The sequence below is a fragment of the Mesocricetus auratus genome, unplaced genomic scaffold (genome assembly GCF_017639785.1).
Source record: "Mesocricetus auratus isolate SY011 unplaced genomic scaffold, BCM_Maur_2.0 Super-Scaffold_100009, whole genome shotgun sequence".
NCBI classification, from domain to species: domain Eukaryota; kingdom Metazoa; phylum Chordata; class Mammalia; order Rodentia; family Cricetidae; genus Mesocricetus; species Mesocricetus auratus.
Window position 1 is genome coordinate 20874267 of NW_024429193.1, and position 27390 is coordinate 20901656.

The 27390-nt window shown below is 44.1% G+C and overlaps 1 protein-coding gene across 3 annotated transcripts; it reads right to left on the minus strand.

Moving 5' to 3' along the window:
• Adh7 (alcohol dehydrogenase 7 (class IV), mu or sigma polypeptide) lies at window positions 1-27390 on the minus strand. 3 transcript variants are annotated; one of them, XM_040751732.1, is made up of 9 exons: window positions 27274-27390; window positions 20670-20771; window positions 19353-19491; window positions 18826-18913; window positions 18518-18734; window positions 16540-16800; window positions 14929-15064; window positions 13044-13182; window positions 1-5108 (listed from the first exon to the last, which is right to left on the minus strand). In XM_040751732.1, exons 1-9 carry the CDS (start codon window positions 27289-27291, stop codon window positions 5099-5101), a joined length of 1110 nt encoding a protein of 369 aa, XP_040607666.1. In that variant the 5' UTR covers window positions 27292-27390; the 3' UTR covers window positions 1-5098. The 3 variants fall into 3 exon arrangements, with proteins under 3 accessions (XP_040607666.1, XP_040607665.1, XP_040607667.1); XM_040751731.1 differs by lacking the exon at window positions 1-5108 and adding an exon at window positions 10233-11233; XM_040751733.1 differs by lacking the exon at window positions 1-5108 and adding an exon at window positions 11243-11605.

Genomic DNA, 27390 nt, shown 5'->3' on the forward strand with positions numbered 1-27390 from the left:
TCACAGAAACTAGACTGTTTATTTTGCGTAGAAAGAACCTCAGTGACAATAGAGAAAGTCACCTTTGGCCTGCAAACAAAGGCCGATGTAGGGCCATCAGACCCATTGCTGAGCCTGGGTCATGGCCAAGAGACCTAGGACCTAGAAAGAGGCGGTTGGGTCTAACCTGATGATCAGCTTCCCAACCTTGCAGAGCCTTTTTCCTTCTCTGTTGAAGTGATATTGATCATTCTCTGCTGGCTTGGCTCATTTCCACCGTTGCATTCATGTCCACTTGCATCCTCGGTTTATTTATTTCCTGGGCTGTTGAGTACTTATGGGAAGAGCTGTGATTTGTGTGACCCGGAGATGCTCTAGCAGAAATTACACAACATTTTGGCAGACCACAGTGGGGTGAAGTCCAGCTCGGGATGGGAGGGGTGGTCCCAATGGAGACTTCTAGGGGGCTCCTAAGCAGAGACCAGAATTGTTTGGGGAGGTGCAGAGCACACTCTGTTCTCTGGCCTTTTTACACCAGCTCAGAACAACTCCATCTGTTCCAAGGCTTGACAAGGACAAGACAAGTGAAGTGACCGGGGAAGACTCGGAAGAAACTGAATTAGGAAGCAGCTGTGGTCTCTAGCTCTGTCTTGAGCCCAGCGGTCTCGCACCTATCCCTGCACCTTCCACATCTGTGAACAAGGGGGCTGAATCTGAATAAAAGGGAGACCATTTCTATCTCTGTGCTTACGATTCCCAAATGTTTTCTTTATGAGTTTGACGTCTGCTCACCATATGTTAGTCATTGCTTTCCACTGCAGATTTCAGCTTCATTTGGTGTGCTTTGTTCCAGAGCAAAGACTCTGGGTAATCTCTTTCAGCCTGGCTTATACCATGCCTGGCTGGATGTTTCCTGTGGTCATGATGGGATGGAGAAGGCACTGGAAGGTGGTGGGAGTGTTAGTGACAAGTGATGGGGGTCAGGGGGTGGGGATCGCCCTTTCACAGAAATTGAGTGAACAGAGTTGTTTTGTATAACACACTTTCACGCCTTCATTCCATCCTTACCTACGCTCTTTCTTCGTTAGGGTTGGGCTCACGGATCTCACCCTCTTGTCAAACTGAACTGGGCCTTTGCCAAAATCAGAGGTGCTATTGTGAGAGCCCCAGGGATCTGAAAGCTCATAGCTAGGGAGGGAGGTGTCCTTCATCGTGGAGCTCCTACTGGTCACACCCTTCTCACACTGCTCTAAAGTATCCTTTCGCCTCTCAGGGAACTGTTGTCTGGCTTCGTTACAAAACAGTGTGAGAGTTCACTGGTGTCACGAGGAGCCAAGTTATCTCCTCCACTCTATTGTTCCCCACGCTTCACCAAACAGGGGGATGGAGCATGAAATTGTAAATATTCATTCACCCAAGGGGAAGAGCATGGCGAGTCTGGCCTTCCCTTTTCTTCATGAGGTCTCTAAATGCAAACAGTGTCCAGTGCAAGTCTCTTCCTAGTTGTACACAGGCATTTTTACATGATGGGAGAGGTAAGCGGGTTCCTCAGGTTTCTTCATAATGCCACTAAACCAGTTTGCAAGTGCCCATCTTCATGGACCAATCATCTCCCTAAGACAGTATTACTTTGAGGATTAAAGTTTCAACATATGAATTTTAAGGCAGAACATGAATTCTGAACACAGCAAGTTTTTTACAGACAGAAGTAAGACATATTGAGACATTTATCCTTCCCAAAGGGCCTCCTTGGGATGTGGGTACTCCATGGACTATCATAGTACAAGCCATAGAGATACACATCTATAATCACAATAGCAGGGAGGCTGAGGCAGGAGGATTGCTACGAATTTGAAGCCAGTCTGAGCTACATAGCAAGTTCGAGGCTAGTCAGAACCACAAAAAACAAACAAACAAACAAAAAACAAAAACAACAACAACAAAAAGCAAGCAGACATCAACAACAACACAACGAACAGAAACAAAGCAAAGTGAAGCGATAACAAGAACAAGGTGCTCTGGGACATTTGTAGCGTGGCTTGAGTTGAGTTGTGTATATGCGACAACTGGACAGACTGTGGGTGGAGCAGCCAGCATCAACCAGAAGTAGACTCATTTCCAGTGCTCCCTCACTGAGCGCTAACTTCACTCTACCCTGCAGCAGTCCCGGGAATCCCTAAAGAGCCCCACTCCAAATCCCCCCTCTTCAGATGGAGGATGAGCAGCACTGAGACTGCGCACTGAATACTGAGCACTGAGTGTGAGCACTGAGCGTGAGCACTGAGCATGAGCACTGAGCGTGAGCACTGAGCGTGAGCACTGAGTTTGCAGCCGTCACCTCTCTCCCGGATGCTACAATGAGGCACCAGGGGACATTTGGGGTTCACAGAAGAAGGAAGCCATTGCCCCAATGGCCTGCCGACAGCACATGGCGCATGTCACTGTCCTTTCAGAAACGGCGTTGCCTTCGTAGATCCCAACTTCTGGTCATAAGAAATGTCTCCTTTCTTAGCCAAACCCACATTCCGTCTGGTAGAAGACGGCAAGTTCGCTTGCCTTGTGCAAAGCCCTAAGGAAACACCCCCTGCAGAATTCTACTGCAGTCCCTTTGCTGTGTGGTTAAGTAACTGCGGTCAAAGAGCCAAGACAGGCCAACAGTTTCCCTCCACTGTGACCAAAGCAAAGCCTCCTTTGCTTTCCCACGGCGAGTCCGAGTTAACTGAGAACACTGTGCTGCTTTTAATATTCCTTTCACCACGCCTTTACTGAAGTGTGACTTTGTTCCAGAAAAGCATAAGAAGGCTGGCAAGGGTATCTGAAACCCTACATCCACTCCGTTCCCCCGGGGAGAACTCGTGCTTTCCCCGCAAAGGGTTCCTAACTGAGGCACAAATCCTCAGTTTGGGAATACTCCCTGAAATAGAACAAAATATGTCGCCATGATTGGCATCTTTAAGTCTTTGTTAGCTGAAAGCTGAGCTAATCATTCACAGGCTTCCCTGTACTTTGAGAATTAACAGTTAGTGATAAAAATCACTTTGTTCTTGGCTTTCTCTAAGACACAGATATGGGTTCAAGAGAAAAAAACAGCAAGTCCTAGATCCAAAATAGACCTCAAGGTCAATGTTAACTGACAGGGAGCCTATACTAGCTATAAACATTTGAAAATTGAACATAGCCTGACAGGTATCGTATAAAATACTTACCTAAAAACTATCGCTCAAAGCGATTGCCATAAAAATATGTCAAGTTCCGGGGCTGAGGAGGTTTCCGTAGATAGGGGTGCTTGCTGTGAAAACACCTAAAAGCCACATGTGGCCGCGTCTGCCTATAACCCCGGCACTGAGAGTAGAAAGAAATCAAATCGTAGGAGCCTGCAGGCCATCCAGCCTAGACAAAACGGCCACCTTCAGGGTTAGTGAGAGATCCTGCTTCAAAAACTAAGTTGATGAATGATAGGGGGAGTGTCTAACATCCTCCTCTGGAGACCACATGTGTACACGGGTGTGTAACACACACACACACACACACACACGCAGACAGTATGGTAGGCTCCAACAAGATTGCTCATCTCCACTTTTCAGAGAAAGAAACTGGGTGCTAGTTGAAGAAACAGAATGATGCTATACAGTGGAGAGCGGTGTGGCCTGAGATGATGTGAAACCAGTGCCTGCTGGGTAAGGGTCCCAGGAGGGCTCCTTCCATAGCGCGCGTGTGTCCTGGGTGAGAAAACGGAGTCTTTCACCCTGTCATCTGTCTCCTCGAGACCCCAGACTTAGTCTGACACTGATGGCAGTACTATTCCAGGAGGTCCAGACTTACACTGATGGCAGTACTATTCCAGGAGGGAGGTAGTGAGGTGAACTGCCGACTTCACACTTACTCTAATTGCCCTGTAGAACGGAGCTTGTCAACTTGTCGCGCTTACTCCATGGGTTCTTGGGCTCCGAGAGTGAGTCTGTTCAGCTGCCTTGAGAAAGGAGGGGCCGTGAACTAATTTAGGGCAAGCCTGTGTGTTTTCCTCACTTACACTTCCCAGGGTAATGAAGAGATCAACGCTGCTTTAGGCTGGGCAGCCTGAACTCACCCTAGCAAGTGTTGAGTCTGCCGACCAGACTGGAGGGAAAATGCACTGTGTTTATGCTCATGAGGAGAATGGCCATTTTGTTACGTTGACCTGAAGGCCTGAACTTCTTGTGGGGTGAAAGGAGAGGTTGTGGTGAGTCTCTCACAACTGGCAGACAACTACAGAAACAATGCCTGGAAACGCAACCTTATTTCTCATCATTGAAGGAGACCCAGTCAGGTTTCATGGAGTAGACTTGGCTTTTGTTGGTGAATGACCGGCATGGCGATTCTCTCCCACTTTGGCCTCTGCTCCTGGTTGGTGGCCCTCGTTTATGGCTCTAACACTTGCCAGTTGTTGACAATTCTCTTCTCTCCCCTTGCCCTTTGACCTAGGGGTAGCAACAGTGTCCTTGTATCACAGGACCCTGGTCCTTTATCACCCAGTTAGGGTGACTGACCTTGACTAGACATGGAAAACACCTCACTCATCCACTTTCTCTTGAACTCTGGTTTACTCTGGCAGCCGTGCTAGGTACGGCTGTAGACAGCTACCTAACCAAGAGTCGGGTTCTGACCTGTCCTCAGAGAAGCCCACTGGGAGGTGGCGATGGCGAAGGTGTTGGTGGGCAATGAGAATACAAAATGAAAAAAAAAAACCCATGAAGCAGATGCCCAGGCATCGACCAGCTCAAAGCCACATGCTCAGACTGGGTCGCTGTAGAACCCGGAAGCGAGGGGTGTGTAGACGGATTAGAACCTGGTGTGAGCGTGTGGGGTTGGAACTGAGCAAGAGTAAATGTAACACACTGAGGGAAGGGTGTGGAGTACCAGTAGGGATTAGGCATTTCCCCACAGTAACGCCCTCAGTCTGGGCAGTTGTCTGTAGCTGTACAGTGGTTTATGGGCTGAACAGACCATTTGGGAAGCAGTTTCCAGGACCTACATGAACAAAATGGGTGGCTGTGTGCTTCATAGGATGCCCCATTAGTCCAGTACTTTAGGGTGTGGTGTTTCTGTTGAGCACAAAATGGTCCTTTACGGCTTCATTTTCCTAAATTCCACTGGAAAAGAGAAACAAAATTCAGCTGTAAGTTTATCCTGGACTGAGAGAGAGAGAGAGAGAGAGCAGTTCTGTAGTTCTTCCTAGATGGCTGGCCAGCTTGCTTCCCCCCCCCTCAGCTCCATACTGCCACCTTCTGGTCTTTTAGAAATCCTGCAGAAGAAGCCGCTCCATGTCTACAGGTACTTCAGAGATTGTAGGAGTCCGTTCTTATGCCAGCAGCTGGTAATAGATGAATAGACCCACGAAGGAACAGATACACAAACATAAAAATAAAGAGTGGCCGGGTACACACAATGACAGAGTCACGCTCAAGTTCTGCAGAGTACATGGGTGACGGGCCCAAGTAGACACACTAAAGAGGACTAGGCTGCGTCACACAGCATCCTCAGAGATTAGTGAAGACAGGTGGAAGGTGAAAGGATCACAGGAGGAGGCCTTGCAGAAAGGGCCCCAGGAAGAAGATACCCCAGTGGGGCTAGTGCATCAGCCACAAGCCTCTAAGTTAAAGCACCTTGAGAATTTGGGGTGGTGCGGAGGGGTTATCCAACCGGTACAAGGGCCTCCAATTCTGCTAAAAAACGCCAGAGTGCAGTCCGTGAATGCCTCTAAGCAAAGGAACGATGTTCTAAGCAAAGTCTGTGGCTGCCTCTCAGATACCTAGTTTAGGCACAGCTGGAGAGATCCATCTTAGGGAAGAGACAAAACGCAGCCCATGGCATTCCCCCAAGTTCCTACTGCACCTTAAAGTGGATGAAGATAACAGGATGATAAAATTTATACTGTTATTAGCAATTTCCCAAAAGAGTGAGCACTGCACTACACAAACTGTAAATCACACAAGCTATGGTTCTGGGGGGGTTGACTTTGGTTTTGGTGAATACTAAGTTATTTTGTAAAACTCAAGAAATCTAATACCATGATAGGGGATGGGGAAGTGGCTGAGTTAGCAGATTGCTTGCCTGGCATACACGAAATCCTGGTTCCCAGCATCGCACGAACCACCGGTAACCCCAGCACTCCAGAGATGGAGACAGGAGACTCAGAAGTCAGAGGTCATCTATGACAACATAGTGAGTTCCAGGCTAGCCCAGATAATGTGAGACTCCGTGTCATGAAAAAATTATGTCCCTCAAAGTATTACTAACCTCAGCTATAATGAAGGATAAAGTTGAACAAAGTCCATGGCAAGTAAACCTGAACTCTCTGATGACAGAGAATGAAGGCGTGAGCTTACCAAGTGCACAGCAATCAGGGAAGAAAGACTGGAAGAGTGAACAGCAGAAAGAAAGAAAGAAAGAAAGAAAGAAAGAAAGAAAGAAAGAAAGAAAGAAAGAAAGAAGGAGGAGGGAAGGAGGAAGGAAAAAGGAAGGAAGAAAGGAAGGAAGGAGGAGGAGGGAGGGAGGAAGGAAGGAAGAAGGACAGAGAAAGGAAGGAAGGTAGGAAGGAAGGAAAACAGAAAGGCATTTGGTTAGACACACCATCAACTGAAACCAACAGGGGAATCCTCGGGCACCAAGACAGTGAGCTAGTGGGTCTGACATAGAGTGCCCCACACAGCCGTCTCCTGCTGGCAGGGGACTTCTAATTATTCCCAGCACACGAAGTTCTTCACATGTTTTAAAAGATTTTATTTTTGATGTATGTATAGGAATGTGTTTCTGCCATGTGTCTGGGTCCTCTTGGAGATGAGAAGAGAGCAACAAATTTCCTGGAGCTGGAGTTACGGGCAGTTGTGAACCGCCCAGCCTGGGTGCTGGGAACTGAACTATCCAAGACACTGTACACTCACTCTTAACCGGCGAGCCATCTCTCCAGCACCCCCCACCTCCACCCCCACCACGGGCGTTCTACTCCATGAGATCAGCTATGGCTGATCTTTTGCTTTGGGAAGGTGTCTGGGAGTGTTCACCTCCCAGCTCTGGTCAAGGCCAGTGTTTTCATTCTAATATACTTTCCTTCTGCTCATAAGGCATCGGATCTCCACTTTGGATTTTTTGCTGTTTTCTGTTCCCTTTCCTAGAGGTTCGGGGGCTAGCCCATCCTTGACGCACTAAGACAATTATGCTTGGGTCTGTATTGGGGCTCTAGAGTCAGATCCTCAGGGAACTTACCACTGCACAGGACAATTTACTAACTCACGCCATGGTCTTTTGTGTTAGTTAGCCTTACATGGGGAAAGAGCAAAAGACTAGAAAAGACTAATAAGGAGCTTGTGCTCGAGAGCAGGGAGGAGAGTGAGAAGGGCTGTGAGTCCTGGCCTCGGAACACACCTCTGGTGGCTATACACACCTGTGGTGGCTTTGCACACCTGTGGTGGCATTGTACACCTGTGGTGGCTTACACACCTGTGGTGGCTGTACACACTGTGGTGGCTTTGCACACCTGTGGTGGCATTGCACAGCTGTGGTGGCTTTGCACACCTCTGGTGGCTGTACACACCTGTGGTGGCATTGCACACCTGTGGTGGCATTGCACACCTGTGGTAGCATTGCACACCTGTGGTGGCTTACACACCTGTGGTGGCATTGCACACCTGTGGTGGCATTACGGCTACCCTTTCACAAGGCATCCTGTTCCTTCCACTCCCACACGAGCAGACATCAATGGTGCTGAAGCAGAGCAGGAGTGCAGTGACCAGGGCACTTCCTCGCCATCGTCACCTCCTATCCCTGGCAGGCCATGAGTCTTCAGGAGGAAAAGATGCTGGCAAGGGTTTGGTTTTGCCTCCTCTTTTGCTCTTAAAAAATCCCTTTGGGTATTATTAAGAACAACAGCAAGGAGCAGTTGGATTACCTAGTCCAAATCCATTCTAAAAGAGGGGGGGGTGCTGGATGGCGGGAATCTGGGTGAAAGGTGGTGCAGGGAGAAGAGGGCATCGGGGAAGAGGGGACTGATGACCATGGGAGATCTGCATGGTGTGCAAGTTTGCAGTGGGAGTGAGGAGCAGTGCTAGCTAGGGGCACACATTTGAGGAAACAGGAAACCATGGAGAGACCGGAGGGTTCCGTTGAATTACCCTTGATCATGTAGACTGTTGTTTCCACAGGCTTTTGAGTTACCCCACACAGGTGAGGCCCACTGGCATGCTATCCTCAGGGCAAAGTACAGGGCATGGACTCGCAGTGATGCCTCACGTGTGCCAATTTTGAAAAGGAGAGAAAACTGGATAAAGTTCAGGGGTGGTGCATTAGAGGTATCCCGGGGGTGGGGGGTTACAAGGGATCATTCGCTGTCTTCTGTTTTAGGCTCTCCCTCTTCTCGGAAACACTGTCTAAAGCACTGAAATTGGAGAAACAAGCTCCCCTGCCCTTGTAAAAGTCCTTAGTGTCACCGCCTCTGTAAAAGTCCCCAGTGTTCTAACCATGGGCTAATTGATCCTCTGACACTGAGGCCATGCCGTCTGCTATTAGAGCAATCAGCTATTCCTTGTGGGCCAGCAACTTGAAGGAAATTGTACACAGAGAAGAGAGACAGCGTTCTTCAAGAAAGACAGGGCCTTGTTTGTGGGGAAATTAGCTTTAACAACGAGTTGATTTTTTTTCTTTTTTCTTCAAAGGGTCAGCAGGGCTACAGAGGTGGCTCAGCTGGGAGACCATTTTGCATGCCAGCGAGGGAAACTGAGTTCGGGTCACTAGAATCCACCATGAACCGGGGTATGGTAGTCATGGCTACAATCCCGGTTACAGGTCACCTGGCCTGTTGTGAACCGTGTCTTAAACAGGATGGGAAACAGGGACTGGCAGCAGAGCTTGTCCTCTGACCTCCACACACCCCTGCCATGGCATGCATGATACGCATGCTACATGCCTTTCCGAAAGGACAAGAGTCCAAATTAGGAAGGGATTCCGCCAGGCCGAGCACCCTCTGGACAACAGGAATGAAATGGGGTCTCCAGACAGGGACAGCACCCTGGCTCCCAGAACGCTTGTCATTTTGTCCAGGACACTTAGTCCTCCATCCCACTAATCCTCTTGAGCATTTCTTTTGGATTTAGACAAGCACTTCTGGGAACTCTCAATGGATGCCTTGGGAAAGCCTGTTTCTGATTCTCATCCCAAGGCTAAGGCACTAGATTAGAAATGAGGGATTAGAAGTTTAACTCTTTTTTTTTATTTATTCTCCTCTCCTACAGTACATCCTGACAGCAGCCCCTTCCCCAACACACACACCCGTAGCCTCCCCTCTCTTCCAGGCCCCTTGCTCTTCCATTTCCCTTAGAAAAGAACAGGAATACCAACCAAACGTAGTATACCAAGATGCAGTAAGACAAGGCACAAACCCTCATGTCATTAACCCTGAGGACATAATCCTTGATCTCAGTTTTAAAAGTAAGAAACTAAGCTTAAGAGTCCATATTGTAACCAGATCCTTTGGGACTGGGGACTGTGTGCCTGGGGTGGCGGGGTAGGTACAGGAACTAGGTGCCAAGGGCTTCCATTAGAGGCGACGCTTCTTGATCCCCGTTGCATGAGGTCTGGAGTCATAATCTACAGCGTTGGCATGACTTTGTGCTTGGGAAAGCTTGTGTTCCAACAGGTCTTACTGGATGAATAACACTGCATTTGACACATGCCAGGTTGTTATATAAGCCTTGATTCTTTGCCAACACTTGCACTGAAGTTTGTGCTAGGAACGTTAAAACACTATCTTTATGGTTTTTCAAATGTGTAATTGCAAAGTAAGGTAACTAAACTACTGGGCTCTCTGGTGCCTCACTGAGATTTTATTTTTCTTCTGTGGTGTTAGGCATATTGTTGTTAGGCAGTTTCAGTGTGTGTGTGTGTGTGTGTGTGTGTGTGTGTCCTTGTGTATTTTTGCCATCAGAACAACATGGGACTCCCAAAATGAGTTCGGAAGGATTCTCACACAGAAAGGAGCATGTTTGCCCCTTGGGTTCAGTCCCTTTTTACTGGAAAATATTAATTATGGATTTGGCTCATAGTTACCTAACCTATCCAACTTACACTATGTCCTTATGTGGAAACCTCACATTTCTGCTATTTCTGTTCTTCTTTTTCTTATGGATCAATTTGTCTACAAATACTCCAATACTCTACAATCATTAAAATTTCAACAATTAAATAAAACTGCCCCTTTCAAACAGACTTGTCACTACAAATCATTTTATGTAGCTTTTGATTTTATTAAGAACTTCTAGTCAGGTATACATGTTGGTAACCCTCATTTGATGTTATCCCAGGCTTCATACTAGGCCAGTCTGATACATATCATAATGAAATTTTAATACATATTGTATGTATGCACATGTCCATAGACAGAAGATGATAAATACACACTGGTATAGTTACAGCAAAACAAAAATATCTTCACGTTAAGTGCTGTTATTACCATGTAACTAGGGACTTAAGGACTTGTAATTCTACTTTATTAAACTGAATATTGTGGTAAATATCACAATGTGATTATAGCTATGGTTCATATTTAATTGCTATTCTAAACATTTTGTTTTATAAGGTATTAACATATATTAACAAATAGCCCCAGACACTGTGGTGCCTTTTGAATATCACAAAGTTATATAATGATAATTCTTAAAGTTAATCATTGAAAAATGTGCCCTTCCCTTAAGTTTCCCAATTTTTCTTAATCTAATCAAATAATGTGTGCAATTTCACAATATAATTCAAGTTAATTTATAACACATTTTAAAAGCATTTCTGTTAAAAACAGAATGAGGAGTTGTAATGTGTTTGGTGGGTATTGCTCTATAAACGTGTTTACTGCATCTCTACACGCTAGGTCTACTTTAAGTCACTTTGACAACCATGTAAAATTCTACAAACATTCCCTATTCTAACAAATAGAAATCCAAGTATATGTTTGTAAAAAGATATAGATTTATATCCTTAGAAAACACAAATTAAAATACTTCATGCTACTATTCAATTTCCTTCTAACTCTTGGCACCTTACTAAACTAAAATTATGAAGGTTTATCAAACCCTGTAAAGTTTCTATATCCTCACCAAGTTTACTTCTGTGTGTGTTTCTGAGACAGACCCATGATCTCAGAGGGCACGGCCAGGAAGAAGGTTCCAGGTTACAGTCACCCAGCACAGAACACCCACCTCTTAGATCTCAAAATGTCAGGACAGTCCGAATGCTGAAATGGAAATGACAGTGTTTAGTCGTGTGTGTGTGCGTGTGTGTGTGTATTTCTTCATATATATATATGAAGAAAAACATTCCTTCCATCATATGATAGAAGCTCTATGAGAAAGCCATCTGGGTTTGAGGTTCACACCTTCTGTGCACTCTGGTGCGGGAAGCTGAGTGGATAATGAATTAACTCTGGAAGCGTCTGCTGAAATCGCAATTGTAACATGAAAGAGTTTGCCCTGCAGCAGCAGGACTAAGGCCATCCTGGGGAGAACAGTAAAGATAATCCAAGAGGGTATAGATGTCTTGATGCCCAAGAGATGGTAAAAGCAGGCAAGACCTACCTCTCTTGTGTCCCCCAGAGTTTTGTCAGGGCCTGCAGGAGAGTAGGTGTTATGTTCTTAGATTACTTAATAAATGGAAGTGGGCTGTAATTCAGTAATAACACCACTGTGGGACTTTGATATTTGGGGATGGCCTGAATACATCTGCTTGTGAAGGACTGGCTAGGATTGGAGAACAGGAAGCAGAAGGCCCACTAAGTTACTGTCAGCAGGTCCAGAGAAACCATGAACAGACTGGGCCAAAACGATGGCCTTGGGCAGGGAAGAGGAGAGACACTGGAGGAGAGGGATTGGGCAGGAGTGAGTGTGTGAGGGTCCTGTCTGCGGGTCTCAGCATCTTTTGGACACACGGGGCAGGAGCCAGGATGAAGGTGCAGTGCTCTGGTTCCTGCTCTGTTAAAGCAGAACAAGTGTCGTTCTCTGCTCAGGTGTAGAAAAGCAAAAATTGATTTGATGATATTGATGTAAATGAAACACTCTGGGGTCCTATATAGGAAGTCATGGAAATTTAAGGGCTCAGGTTTACAAATGTCATCTGGGAAGTTACTGCATTAGAGAGACAGTAGAAGTTAAGGTTTCTGCACGTAGTTTTGTTTATTTGGAAAACAACTAGTAATTATTTTTCAAACCATATTAAAATATTAGTCTTGTGTATGTAAATAAATGAATTTTGACTTTTTTTTTTAGGTAGAAACGCATTCACTGTTTACTTGATTAAAAATTCAAATTCAAACATATGTACACAATGTTTGGATTCTGTAGACTGCATCAGGCATAGACAGGGTGTCGAAATGAAATGTTAGTTCCTATTACTGACAAATCCAAACCCACTGCACACTACTGATGCTCAATACTTACAGAAGCAATGAATGCTGTCTATTTTGACCTTATAGGCTGATCCCAGAAATCCATAGGAAAAAAGCAGCTGACCTTTGACTCCTTCACACTCCACCTTGCCCAATGCTCAGGAGGGACAAATGCATGACAGAATCGCCCACTGTTTACCTGGCTTATAGGGCTTTAGGTGGGAAGCCTGACCTGTGTGGAACAGAGTGCACGCTGGCATTGCTCCCATGAGACCAAATATTACTTATTTGCCTTTTGTAACCTTAGTTTCAACAGCTGAATACAGCAAGAATAACATCTGAGAAAAAAAAAAACTCAGAAAACAAACACAGTTGCAAAACAGCTTTGGGAATGATAAACAAGTTAAGCATGGTATTGCTTGAGAATTCTGGCAGCTTTATCATGTTAAAATGGCTGATGAGATCCATCTGGCATGCAAAACTAAAGTCTAGGGGATTTCAAAGAGCTCATACAGGGCTGACATTCTAAGAGAGTAGCTATGTTCCCTGGCTACCTTAAATAATCCAAAATAAAAAAAAGGGAAGGAAATGGAAATACTTATAAAAACTAAACATTAAAAGTAGCCTGTGGGAAAAAGTCAAAAGTTACCATAAGAAAACATACCTTTGTCCTGAACAAAGCAATTCAAATCCTTCATTGATGTTTTTAAAGGGCAAGGTGTGGGTGATCAACTGGTCCAGGTCAAATTTCTCTTCCAGGAGCTCAGTCACCAGTTTCGGTACGTCATCTCTGCTCTTCCAACCTGTGAATAAACTTGGTAAAGCTTGTTCTCGGTAGTCTACTAAGTAATCCTCACATTTTATGGCATTATAGTGTGTCCTTTCTCTTATGCATGATTGACATTCCTAACATACAAACGATCTGTATTTCTCCTATCGTAAGAAACTAAGGCCAACAAAAGCCTTCTTCCTTCCTGCCTCCTTCCAGTTGCCCCACATCTCTGCGTGGTACAGAACCACAGACAGAACTGTCTCCCATGTACTGTTTCTGGTCCCAGTCCCTTTGACTCTCTTGTGAGCTCACTCTTCATAGATTCACACACAAGCACACTGCCATTTCAGCTCAAGTCAAGGTTACTCCCGCCGTCATTTGGGCACAGCGGTTGACTATGAATCCTGTACTAATGTGTCCTCTGGGGAGCATTGGTGGTTGATTTCTCCCTGTCCCTCACTCTGCTCTCCTGTTTCATCCTCACTCATTATTATCCTACTTCAGCTAGGAAAATGTGTTTACTGAATCCTCCTCATCTTCCAGACTTCTACTGTGGCCCAGGGCTTAGTCCTCATACCTTTCTCCTCTTTGTGTCTCTCTTGGTGTAATCTCCTCTATTCTAAGGACTTTAAATAAACTATTTACAACATTTAAGTGTCTGTCTCCAGTGAGACCTTTCCTTGAGCTATAGTCTATCTGTGGCATGTGCTCCTCAAAGTATCTAAAAATCAGAAGACCTAATAATATATCCAACATTGGGTTTTGTTCTGTAAATGTACAACTAAGAGTGTCATTATCGCTATGGGATCAACACTAAATGACAAAAGAAAGGGGTATACCAACAGTCAATGTCACTTGACAATTCTTGATTTCCACCACCTTCCCATGAGCCCCCAACTGCTCCTTCTGTAGTCTGGGGATCTGAACTTGGATCCTTATACTTGTGCAGCAAGCACTTTGCCCCTGAACCATCTCCCCAGCCTTACATGAAGCTTCCAATATATAATTAATGCAAAATGACTCCTCTTACAGTGGATCTTATCATATCAATGGCAACATTAATTATATTATTTCATTCATATTTTGTTTGCATTTTCCAACAAATTACATACTTCTCTTGTTCAAGATCAACTTTCTCCTCTTTATACTCTCAGCAGGTACTCAAAAGGTTATCCTTCTCTCACACTAAATTCCTAGTGCTACATGAAGGTCCCAGAGAATGAGACATTGTAGGAAGGGATTGAAGTTGTGATTAAACTCCTCCCTACAACAGAAGAGTGATCCTGACCTCATCCTCACAGTTTCTTGGTTGTTCTAGCAGGGAGCTGAACTAGCCCCATGGGATATGGCATTCCAGCTATTCATTTATTTGGGCTCTGGGCACAGAATTTTTGCCAAGGTCTTCGTGAGTAGGGCAACTTCTCTTTCATGAGTGAGTATTCTTTGTGTGTGTGGAGAACAATGGATGCCCTCAGAACTTCTACCTCAGAAATCATCCCAGAGGAGACATGTCTGGTGCCTTTTACTCAGGCCTTTGGGTCACAGGAGTTGAAGATACTGACCTAAAGTGTGTTCACTGGTGCTAGCCCTATGTCACTTAAGGAACAGACAGATGTCCTTTGTGTAATTGCTATTGCAGCTCCATTTGGGGTCATTTACCACTCACCCTTGGAAGAAAGTACTTCGAGGGTGAGAAGATGAGAACATAAGCCTCTCTCCCTCTGTAGGCAGGAGACACAAAGTTACTAGTTGCTGTCTGGAGGGCTGGCTGTCTCACCTCCAAAGATACAGCCCTTCCACGTCCTCCCAGTGAAGAGCAGCATTGGGTCGTACGTGAGCATCTTGGCTGATGGAGGAGCACCAACCACCACACTGGTCCCATAGTTCATATGGCAAGACGAGAGGGCATCAACCTGAGTTTAAGATAAGGAGATTGTTGCTTCTGGAGATCACGGGCTCAGAAATGACAACAGGTGGTTGGAGTTCCAGTAGTTAACATGGTTTCCAACTACTAAATAAAATTAGGCTCCTAGGATTTAAAAATTGTCGATGCAAATTTAGTCCTTAATATGCTTCTTAAGATGTGAAGTAGCCTTTACTGTGGCCAGTGTCATTGTTATATTTTTTAGTACATTTTGTCAACCTTCACGAACTAACAACACAAGGGAATCCTTGTGATACTTTCACACCAACATCAGCCCTTCAGATAAGCCTTATGTTATTTGCGTTGGACAAATTAATCAAGAATGTTTGAAATCTTCATTTGAAAATTGAATACAAATACTAAAACATGAGGCAAGGAGTTTCTGCTCCTGGCAATATCTCTGAGGCTAGGTCCACAATTTTGGTCATTCACCCTTTCAGTTATTCATTAATAACCCATTTAAATACTCAGGGGATTGCAACAACGGACAGTTTGCTTCAGACAGCTCTTCCTCAAGGTTCCACCTCAGAATCAACAGACCTCATAATGTTTCTGTCTGGCTCTTGACTGTAGAAAGTACAACCTAGAGCGCGATAGATGCTATGGAAAAAATCCTAGGTGACACCGTAAAGGGGATGTGACAGGGATGACAGACTGAGTGTTTCTTCTTAATTACCAAATACCTTAGAGCAAATTTCACCTGTTAAGCAATTGTGAGCAAAACTGGTTTTGTCCAGGTTTCCAGGACTCCTAATTCTACCCGAGGCCTGGGCTTTCTGTAAAGTCTGCCACCAAGGTGCCACCGACAGAGGAGGCCTCAGGGGTGCCACCGAGGAGGCAGGACAGCCGAGCTCAGTGACACAAGGAAGGGTTTGAAGGAAGGTGTCATGTATACAACAATCCCTTTCCCTATCATCGCCTCCTTAGCTCTCTTTAATTCCCATCACAAAACAAATTCAAGAAATGGAATCACTTTTGCCAAGACCTCCTCCATGTATACAAGGGAGGTTATGGGCCACAGGTTGACTCCTTGCCCTCTAATTACATGAAAATGGAATGACACGATACTCACACGGTCAGGTAAAACTGATCATTAGATTGTGACTTTTTAGGCAAAATTGCTATGTGGTTATCATTACACTTTCCATTGCATTTTTATGCATTTATTCGTGTGTGGGCAGAAGCATAGGTGAGTACATGCCATGGAGTGTGTGTGGACATCAGAGAATGAACTTGGGAGAGTTGGTTTTCTTTTCTACATCTAAGTATTGGGAATCAAACTCAGGTCATGGGTTTTGGAGACAAGCCCTTTTGCTCACTGAGCCATCTCACCAGTCCTGTTCTTTGGCCTGAGTCAAGGATATTTCCATAGTTGATTGTTAATAAAGCTATGCAAAATGACCTTTAGCCTGAATGCATCTTGTAGCTTGGGTATTTTGTGACTCCTTGAAACTTGAGTCTTACCATGGTTTCAAGACGCCCAATAACTTCAAACGTGTACTGCACGGTGTTCCCAGTCATGTCTGACAGCACCTCACTGATGGGCTTGGTGGAGTCCTTGGGACTGATACACTCTGTGGCACCTACAGCCAGGGCCTTCTGGAATTTGTCCTTGTTGATGTCAATTCCAATGATCCTGGAGGCTCCAGCTGCCTTACAGCCCATGATGACAGATAGGCCAACTCCTCCCAGGCCAAACACAACACAAGTGGAGCCAGGGGTGACCTGTGGAGAGGAAAGTTCCTCCAGGAGTTAATGGCGAAACCTGCCAAGTACTCTCAGTGTCAGAAACACAAAATTCAAAGGATTGCCATGACTTGGACCAGGACTCCAGGTGACTTATTCAGATGACAATGGCACAAAAAGAATTAAAAAGAGAAGAATGCCTGAGAAAAAAAGAACTTGCCAAAGCAAAGGCAGTATTTGCCAGATAAACATCAGCCCTTCCTAAAGGCTTACCGTAGGCTGGCAGCCTATCCACAACCCCCTCCACTCTCGCAGGAGGGTTAGACAAGGTCCACACACTCTCTATTGTCTTTCACAAAGCCATGCTGATTTGTTTGAGGTTTGGTCTGCTGGCAGTGTCTGAACAACCATGACTCTCAGTCATTTGGAAACATGTTGTCTTTTTTTTTCCCAGCCAAGTCCAACCTCCATGTCACATGCACTTGAGTGGTTGACAGATAGCTTAAGGAAGGAGCCCTACTTAAATCTAGTACTATGCTAGATTAAAGAAGGATTCACCCATAGTCACTTTCCTGCTAGAAGGCTAACCAAGACTGAATCCAAATGATCACTTAGACACTCACCAGGCTTTTGTGTTACATGGCAGCTGTTCTGGTCTTCCCTGTGTCCTCTAACCCATGTGTGGAAATGTGAACCTTCCGTACTCAACACCTGGCCTTATTTGGAGAGTGTCTTTGCAGAGGTCATCAAGGTCATTAGGAAAAGCCTCCCTGTGGTTTCCATGTAGTTAGAGCTATCTGTCTCTCATGGGCTGTGTGTTGGGGACTTGGTGCCCTGTGCTACCATGTATGTGGCTGTGAAACCTGTGTGGCCTAATGAGGTGTGAGTCTGTCCTTGAAGGCGCTGGCCTCAGCAGAGATTGATTCTTGGGGGATCTTGGTTGGTTCCCTGGAGAGTGGGCTGTGTGGGGTGGCATGGTGCCTCTGGTACACACTGCCGTCCCGTCTTGGTTTTCTACGCTGTTAGGAAGCTGGAGGGGTCCCTAGCCAGAGGATGACTACATGTGAGCTAGAACTTCTGGTCTTCAAAACTGTGAACCAAATAAGTCTGCTTTCTGTTCACATACCCTGTTCAGGTCTGTTGTCATAGCAACATAAAACTGACTAGCACATCCCTAGTCCAATGTAACTGGTGTACTTATTTTTTTTATTGAAATTTAAGTATAAAGATGCAGTAGGGAAGATGATATGAAAAACCTGGAAGGTTGACGGCCATGGATGTGGCAAGAGAAGCCTGAAGCAGGTCCTCCCCAAGCAGCCCTCAGAAGGAAGCAATCCCGCCAGCACTTTGACTGTGGACTTCCGATCTTCAGGACTCTGACAATAAACCTCTGTTGCTTAAGCCAGCCAGTCTTCAGTACTTGGCTACAGTCTTTGGAGCAAACGAACATACCAGCACCAATAGCGTTCGGTGGGAAAAGAGAGATTCGTTCTAGGACTGACTACAGACTTCAGTGATTTAACCTGAAGGAGATGCTACAGAAACAGAAAGTAAATCCAGAAATTGTAGCTCCATGTATTTAGAAATGAAATGTCTACTTTGATCCCTGCCTCTGCCTTTTCTTCCAGTTCATCTGGCACCGTGCATTTTCTTCAGTGTCTTGTTTTCCGATTACTTTCGTGTCCTAAGAAAACCACCCGATGGAAGACAGACAGGCAGGAAGGCAGAAGCTACGCAAGTCAGCCCTGATTCTTACCTTGGCGGTTTTAACAGCAGCCCCGTAGCCCGTGGAAAACCCACAGCCAATGAGGCAGGCTTTCTCTGGAGCAGCTGCTCCGTCGATCTTAGCTACGGATGACTCATCTAGTACCGTGTACTCCGTGAAGGTGCTAGTGTTCATGAAATGCTGGACCGGTTTGCCCTTGCACGTGAATCTGGTTGTGCCATCGGCCAGTACTCCACGACCCGTCAGACTGTTGGACACATCAAATGCACACATTGCTTAATTCAGGTCAGAAACTATCATGGGAGACTCAAAATGACAGAGTGAAAAATAACACCTACTCGCTCCTAATGCAGAGATTGCCCTCTGGGTTACAACAGGCACTGCATTCTCTGCACTGTGGTAGAAAGAGGGGGATGACCTTGTCACCTAGAAGGAAAGTAGCATGATGTAAGACATCATTCATTTGCATTAAAATATGGAGTAAGATGGTTTGGTGGCTCGTGCCTATAATCCTAGCACAGTGCTGACTGCTACAGGAAAACGGCCAGGCCAGACTGAGCTGTGCAGTGAGTTTTCGACCAGCCTTGGAAACATTAAGACCGTTGACTCAAGAACCAATTAATTAATTAATTGACAGATGAAATAGATATGAATTGACCTACATTATACACAAAATGTCTTTAAAATATTCTAAGGATTATAAGTACCACAAAGTGGCATTGAAGAGTGAGATTTGACAAGTTGACCTTACTCAGTACAATCTACTCTCCTTGTGTCTCTCAACTCTCTCTCTCTCTCTCCAACTCTCTACTAATACCCAGTGAAGATGCTGTCTCTTTCAATAGAATAACCAAGGCCCCCATACCTGGTTTCACTGTAGTGACCCCTTCTCCAACACTCTCTACAACCCCAACTGCTTCATGTCCCACAATCACTGGAAACTTAGATACTATCGCTCCTTTTATCACATGGTCATCTGTGCGACAGATTCCTGTGGCCAAAATCTGTTAAAAACAGCAACAACAACAATAAACATTGCATTACCAGCAAACAGATCATTTTACAATGGGATGACATTTAATTTGCTCCCTTAAACTCTGCATCTTTTTCTCAAATTATAGTGTTGATGCTAGTTTGAGCCTAAATCAAGCATCAGGCCAAGTTCCCTTATTTCAGGGATGTACAGCATTGCTGTTTCCCTTCCTTCTTGGATCTTGTTCTACAGTGAAGAGGTCAGACTAGCATCAAAGCCTGCTCAACAGGGGCATCTAAACCAATGATAATGAAGGAGGGCTGTCCCAAAGTGGGGGGCGGTACAGGAAAGTATTGCTTCTCAGTCACAAACCAGTCCCTAATGAAAGTCCTCTGGATGGCCCTGGTGAAACAGGCCTGTAGTCCCATCTATTTGGGAGACACAGGCAAGAGGATTATCACAAAGTTCATATCTTATTCAGGCTACAAAGTCAGTTCAAGGTCAGCCCATGCTACTTAGTGAGACCCTGTCTCCAAGCAGGAGGTGAACACATAGCTAGAGATATAGTTCCTTGGCAGAATGTTTGCCTGGCATGCATGATGCCCAAGGTTCTGTTCCCTGTGCCCCCGCATATATATATATATATATATATATATATATATATATAGTGACTCACACCAGATTTTAAGATAATTCTCAGTCATGGTATTGGTCATTTTCAGTCAAACACTATACCAGTAAAAGTTCAACAAATAATAAGACCTATTGGCATTGTTATTCTTAATGGACAAAAAACTGGTGAATTCCACAGCCAACATGTCCACTTCCCTAACAACAGGTATAAATTGGTTGGAGAATTCGCTGGCAAACATTTTTTAAGAAGCTAACCTCCGGGCTAGAGAGATGGCTCAGCAGTCAGTTAAGAGCAGTGGCTGCTCTTCCAGAGGACTCTGGTTTGATTCCCAGCACCCACACGGCATCTCACAACTGCATGTTTGTAACTCCAGTTCCAGGGGATCCAACACCCTCTTCTGGCCTTCTCTAGCACCAAGCGCATGTGATACATAGACATACACATAGACAAACACCCCCCTCACATAAAATAATAAATACATAACATTTTAGAAGGAAGCCAGCCTCACAACAATGTCTTTCTCAGCATAAATGAGATCGCCTTTTGGGTTTATGTGTTCCAAGCCCCTTTCTTACCTTAACACGAACTTCCTTCGCCTTTGGCGGGGCCACTTCTATGTCCTCGATGGAGAAAGCCTGGTTTATTCCCCATAGTACAGCTGCTTTGCACTTAATAACCTAAGAAGCCAAGAGTCATAACAGGTGTTAATCGTAACACAGACTCCGTGAGTCATAGAAATATCACAGATGCTTTCCTTCAGTGACAGAATTTGAAGCCTTATGGATTATCTTGTGTGGACCTTATCTGGTGTCACAGCCTGAGACATGGAATGAAAGACACAGGACACACATCACATAAGGTCAGGGCTGAAATTCACACAATAGTCCAGTAGTCTACTAGTATGGTTTGAAACGTGATAGATGGATGCAACTGTCATCTGCATTGCTTATTAATGAAGGACAAGTCTGGAAAAAAGAGAACACTGATGATCTGTAAAAATTTAATCCGAGCCGCCCGGTGGTGGCACACGCCTTTAATCCCAGCACTCGGGAGGCAGAGGCAGGCAGATCTCTGTGAGTTCGAGGCCGGGCTGGACCGACAGCCTCCAAAACAATACAGAGAAACCCTGTCTCGTAAAAACCAAAAAAAAAAAAAAAGAAGAATTTAATCCGGTCTTTAATTACATCTAGTCCACTCAGCAATGGTGAAGCAATGAGACAACTCATGTCATAAGACTTTGTGATAACTTGAAAGAAAATGGCCTCCAAAGGGAGTGGCACTACTGGTTGGAGTGGGTGTGGCCTTGTTGGAGGAAGTGTATCACTGTGGGGGTAGGCTTTGAGGTCTCCTATGCTCAAGCTACTCTCAGTTTGGCACATAGTTGCTACCTTGTGAATCAAGAGGTAGAATTCTCAGCTCCTTCTCCAGCACTATGTCTGCCTGCTCATTGTCATGTCCTGCCATGAAGATAATAGACTAAACCTCTGAAATTGTAAGTCTCCCTACACCCAATGAAATGTTTTTCTTTGTAAGAATTTTTATGGTCATGGTATTTTCTTCACAGCAATAGAAACTCTAATTAAAACAGAAGTTGGTACCAAGGACTAGAGTATTGTTGTGATGGGCCTGACCATGTTTTTATTTGGAGGAGTGTGGACTTTGGGAATTTGAGTTAGGAAAGCAGTGGGACACTACTTTAATCACTGTTTAATGAGCCATAAAAGTACAAGCATGGAAGACAGTGGTGCTAAGGGTAATTTGAATTGTGGGAGCCTGGCTCAAGAGGTTTCAGAGGTGAAGAATTTTAGTATGTTGCCTAGATATCATTCTTGTGGTATTTTGTTGATTAATGTAGCTGCTTTTTACCCTTCTCTGAAAAGTCTTCCTGAGGCCAAAGTGAAAATTTTTGGATTAATTGTATTGACCAAGACATTCTCAAGACAGCCTAGTATATACTCCATTGAGTTGTTACTAATTTTAAATCTAATGAAGATTTATAATGAAAAGGTGCATGCTGAGAAAGGAAAAATGCAAAATATACAATTTGAGGAGAAAAGGAGCCCCAGGAAGTGAAATGGAACTAAGTCCTGTGTTCAAGGATATAAACGGATTAAGAAATGAAATAAAGGATGTTGTGACATCAGGGCAAGATCCCACACAGTTACGTTTCCAATTTGTGAAAAGAAATTAAAGAAAAAGTTAGTGCTGGCTGGATGGTGCATGCCTTTAATCCCAGCACTCTGAAGACTTAAGCAAGCAGGTCTCTAAGTTTAGGGCCAGCCTAGTTGACAAAGTTCCAGGATAGCCCCAAGATTAGGCAGTGAAGGAAACCGTGGAAAACAGAAAGTTGGTAAATATGTCATTGAACAAGGGGGCCATGTCTCAGCCCTACCAAGCAGCAAAACTTGTCAACTTCAGCATCCTGGTTCTAGCTTTAGAGTCAATGATAGAAGAAAGGGGTTATAGACTCTTCCTCCATGGCTAAGGAAAGCTGTAGAGATCAGATGTGTGGCAGGGGTGTCCCTGCATGGAGACCCAAACAGGCCATTGTGTAAAGCTGTGAGGTTGAAGCCTGGATTGCCTTGCAGAGTCCAAGGTGTTGGAGATGCCAGAGCCATGGGATATCTGCTGAGGAGAGCTGATAACAGGAAGTAGAACCAGCCCAAGAGAAAGAAGTGTGTTGCAGTCAACAAAGCTGAAAGGAGTTGGAAATCTGAAGTGTTTTGACATCAGACATGGAGATGCTTTGGTCCAGCATTTCCTCACTATTCTCCCTTCCCTGCGTTTTGGAATAGTAATCTATATCTTGTGCCATCATATATTGGAATTATGTGTATACTTTTTAAATTTGATTTTATAGGTGATTACAATTAAGAAATTATGTGAGTATCAAAAGAGACTCTGAATGTTAGATTTTTAAATAAATTTAGGACTTACAGACTATGGGGACTCCTGAAGTTGGACTGAATACACTTTTGCATTGTGATATGGTTATAAGTCTTTGGGGCCAGAAAGTGGAATGTGATGGTTTGAAATAAAATGGTCCCCCAAAGAGAGTGGCATTATTAGGAGGTGTAACTTTGTTGTAGGAGATATGGCCTTGTTGGAGGAAATGTATAACTGTGGGGGATGGGCTTTGAGGTCTCCAATGCTCAAGCTCCTCTCAGTATGGCACATAAATGATTCCTGCTGTCCAGGGATCAAGACGTAGAACTCTCAACAGCTTCTCCGGCACTATATCTGCCTGCACATTGCCGTGTCTGCCATGAAGATAACAGATTAAACTTCTGAAATTGTAAACCCTACCGCCCCCCAGTAGAAGTTCTCCTTTGTAAGAGTTGCTGTGGTCGTGATATCAATTCGCAGAAATAGAATCTGAGACAGAAACGAATCTGTTTGTTACCATCGTAAAGCGTGTGGATTGTGACTGTGCCTCTGGGGTGTGACCCGTATCTTCACATCTCCATCCCTTTTTACACTTAACCCAAGTCAGAGCTTCTTACCTTGTACAAGTAGGATACACCCAGCAACCCACCACCAGGCACTCACATGGTTTTGCTAGAACTAATCAGCTAACAGGTTTTGGTAACGGTATATAAAATTCTAGTGAAAGAGAGAGAGAGAGAGAATTTAAGTTTGCTGACCACCTAGCCTGGATATACAGCAGGCACAAGAAACCATGCTTTGAACAAAGGTAGAAGCAGAGGACAGAGATACCCAAGGTTGTCTTCTGACTTCCACATGGGAGCCATGGCATGCAGACACCTATATTCACATACATGTATGTAAACACACACAGAGAGAGAGAGAGAGAGAGAGAGAGAGAGAGAGAGAGAAACAGAGACAGAGACAGAGACAGAGAGAGGAGGCAAAGAGAAGGGGAGAAAGGGAGAGAATAGACACATAGATTCAAATAAAATCTAAAATTTCCATTTATTATTATGATTCAACACTGTTGTTCAATATTATTTTGACTAGACAAACATGCTTTACATTTGTTTATGATACAGAATATTACCTTAACTGTGTAAAAATGTATTACATTTATTTATGCTGCATTTGATAATGGTTTAAGGATGTGTGTTTAATTATATAAAGATGTGTTGCATTTCTTTCACCTTTCCTGCCTAAGGTACCTGATGGGTCTAATAAAAAGCTGAATGGTCAATAGATAGGCAGGAGAAAGAGTGGGTTGGGCTGCCAGGCAGAGAGAATAAATAGAAGGAGAAACCTAAGCTTCGGAGCCGGTTGGTGGCCCCAAAGAAAAAGCCTAGTATACAACACAAACTACACCTCAACTATTTACTAAATCATGCAAACTCCTTTAGATTAAATATGGAAAACATTATGCTAGAGACAGATGAATGACAGAAAGCCATCAGTGTCTCATTTAACATGTACCCATTGTCTAGCTAAGGAAAGTATTTTCAGTCACAGTATAATCTGGCCAAGACTAAACTAGAACCGTCACATCACATTAATGGCAGTGACAGAGAGCATGAAGTAACTTTTATATTTAGCAATGACGGGGAAAAGTCATAAAGGAAACAATAGCTTATCCGAGGCAATTCCCCAACATCTCATCCTGCTATGCAGCTGAGGCTTCAGGCTAGCCCTGAACTCAACAACCCTTCTGCCTCAGCCATCTGAGTGCTGGGGATATAGGAATGTGTGTTCTGAAAATATTTTATGCTGAGACAACAGCTTTTCCAAGTAGAACACAGAGATGTTCTGAGAGAGGATACTTGAAGAAAAATGGACACACAGAAAGCTTAATCAGATACATAAAGAAAGTGTCAAGATCTCCAATCACTGCTCTGACCTCTGAGCTAGTCCTCTGTTCCAGGAGATGTGTATAGAGGACTCCATCGGGAAAATACAAATTAATATACTGTGGCATATTTACTCTTCTTGCTCTTAAGAATATTTTCAAGAGACTAGAAATGACAAGCTATAATTCTACATTTATCAAGTTTACAGTGAATTTGCACTTAATAAGAACACCCAATTTTGTTCAAGCAATAGAATGGGCAATCCTATGCAGGGTCACCTTTCTGGAAGATAATTTTCTCAGTACATCATGATACATAAACATGTATTGACACCTTTACCCTATAATTCCATTATACAATCAGCCTCAGGGGAGAAGAAAGTGCAGAAACATCTTAATATGCTTTAGAGGTTATCTTAGGACTCTAAGGGAAATCTGTAAAAAATAATGGAGGAAACTGTTAAATGCAGAAATCAGTGTAAGATGTTGAAAGCTGATTGTTAAATTGGAAAAATGGGTTAGAGATATTCGTATCTTATATGAATATAGCCACATAAAATATAGTTGGAGAATGCATAGATGATACAAAATCAGGCAAAAACAAACTCAGTAGTCGTTTGGGAATGTAAGAACATGCTTGGGTTCCCCACCCCCCCATACAAATTCTGTTTCTCTAAATTCTCTATGATAGGCATTGTAATAAAGTCTCCAAATTCGTGCATTGAAGCCCTAACGCTCAGTGCCTCAGAACGTGATGGTGCCGTGCTTGGAGATGGGATCTTTCGCATTGTAACCGAGTTAAGATGTGGTCACTAAAGTTAGTCCAGTCCAGCAGGGTTTTTTAATATATAGTGAGGGGAAGCCGTGTAGAGATGGCAAGAAGAGCACCTCCTAAGCAAGGCTTCCGAAGAAGCCGTGTTCTCAACAGTCTGTCCTCAGGATCCCAGCTTCCAGATGCCTGAGGAGACAAAGCTCTCTTCTTCAAGACACACAGTCCCTGGTACTTGGTTATGGCGTCTTTAGCAAAGTAATGTAATCATCTTTTAAAAATGAAACAGCAAAAAATTAACAGAGGAGTGATGACATAACAGAGCCTCTTTCTGGGCTACATTAAGACACTGGAACTGTTTTGTGGAGCATATAAGCCCCTGTGAACCACCCTACTGTATAACATCATCAGGTGAAGATTCAAACCTGTTGTGCTGTTTATTTTATGTGATGTTTTCTTAGCTATAGTTAGGAGATGCTGCCTGGAGGCCCTGAATTCTTCATGACTGGGGATGCTCTGATAGTGCTGCACATTCCCATGATAAAGGCCACAGAGCAGGTTGTATGGAGTTATGAATATTTTAAGATTCATTTCAACTCTTAAGTTCCATTTATCTCTATGAAGAGTTACTAACTTCCATAGTGCAAGACTAATTCTCCTGATTATCAGTTTTTCACAGGATTTCTGGCTCAAACTAAGAAGTTTTCATTCTCTCTCTCTCTCTCTCTCTCTCTCTCTCTCTCTCTCTCTCTCTCTCTCTCTCTCTCTCTCTCCAGTTCTGGGGGGGAAATGTCTTTCAGATTCTAGCACTCCTGTGCCGCCTCAGAGACACTAGTGTTACTGAGACTTTTAACAGCATCTTCACCTTCCTAAAATTTTAAGGTAGACTAAATGCAAAGTTGTTTAAAAGTAATATAAACATAAGTGTCTGACATCCCAATCTTCAAGCGAGAAAAAAATAAAAACAGTATTATTTCTTAAATTACTGTCACCCTTTAGGCTCTGTTACCTTCGGAAGGAATAAACATGCTCTGTCTACAGCATAGTTCGATTTCTAAGAAGGCCTACTCTTACATTTGCTACAAAACATGCCCTCTGAAACTTGAAAAGTATGATTCTTTTGTTGCTGGCTTTGCATTCCATAATTAGCATTTTTCCATTCTTAACAATAGGCCACATCCCCCACCCCCTCCACACCTGCAAGCTGCATGGGAGACGTGGACCAATTAGATTCCAGAAATGAATTGCGTATACACTATTGACCCTATTGAAATGAATTGAGTACACACTATTGACCCTATTGAAGTCTCCTCATGGAAACAGTTTGCTCTCTAGAGCAAGTGTCTGACTAATCTGAAATTAAATTATGAATAATGTCCATATAAACCACAATTCTCTTTTTTCCTTCACTGCCTTCTAGAAGAACCTTCCCCATGTGGTTTTCAATCAAATCCTGCTGCTTGCTATTGGCGTTCTGTTGTAATTGACCCACGTTTCCCCTATGTGGGTCACACAGCAGCCTTGCCGTCTTCAACAGACAGCCTTGTGTATTTAGTTACTCTACTGGATTCAAAGTTCTCAGGAGCAGCCTCTATTATTAGCTCATTAGAGAATAAGAAAGCCGTAATAGTTCCCTTACTTTTCCAGCAGTGCCCATCCTGGCTCCCTTGGGCTTGTGGTCTGAAAACTTTTTCTGATTGATGCTCAGTTCACTCTGCCATGAGTAACAGCATCTGCACCTTCAATAAATAGCGTG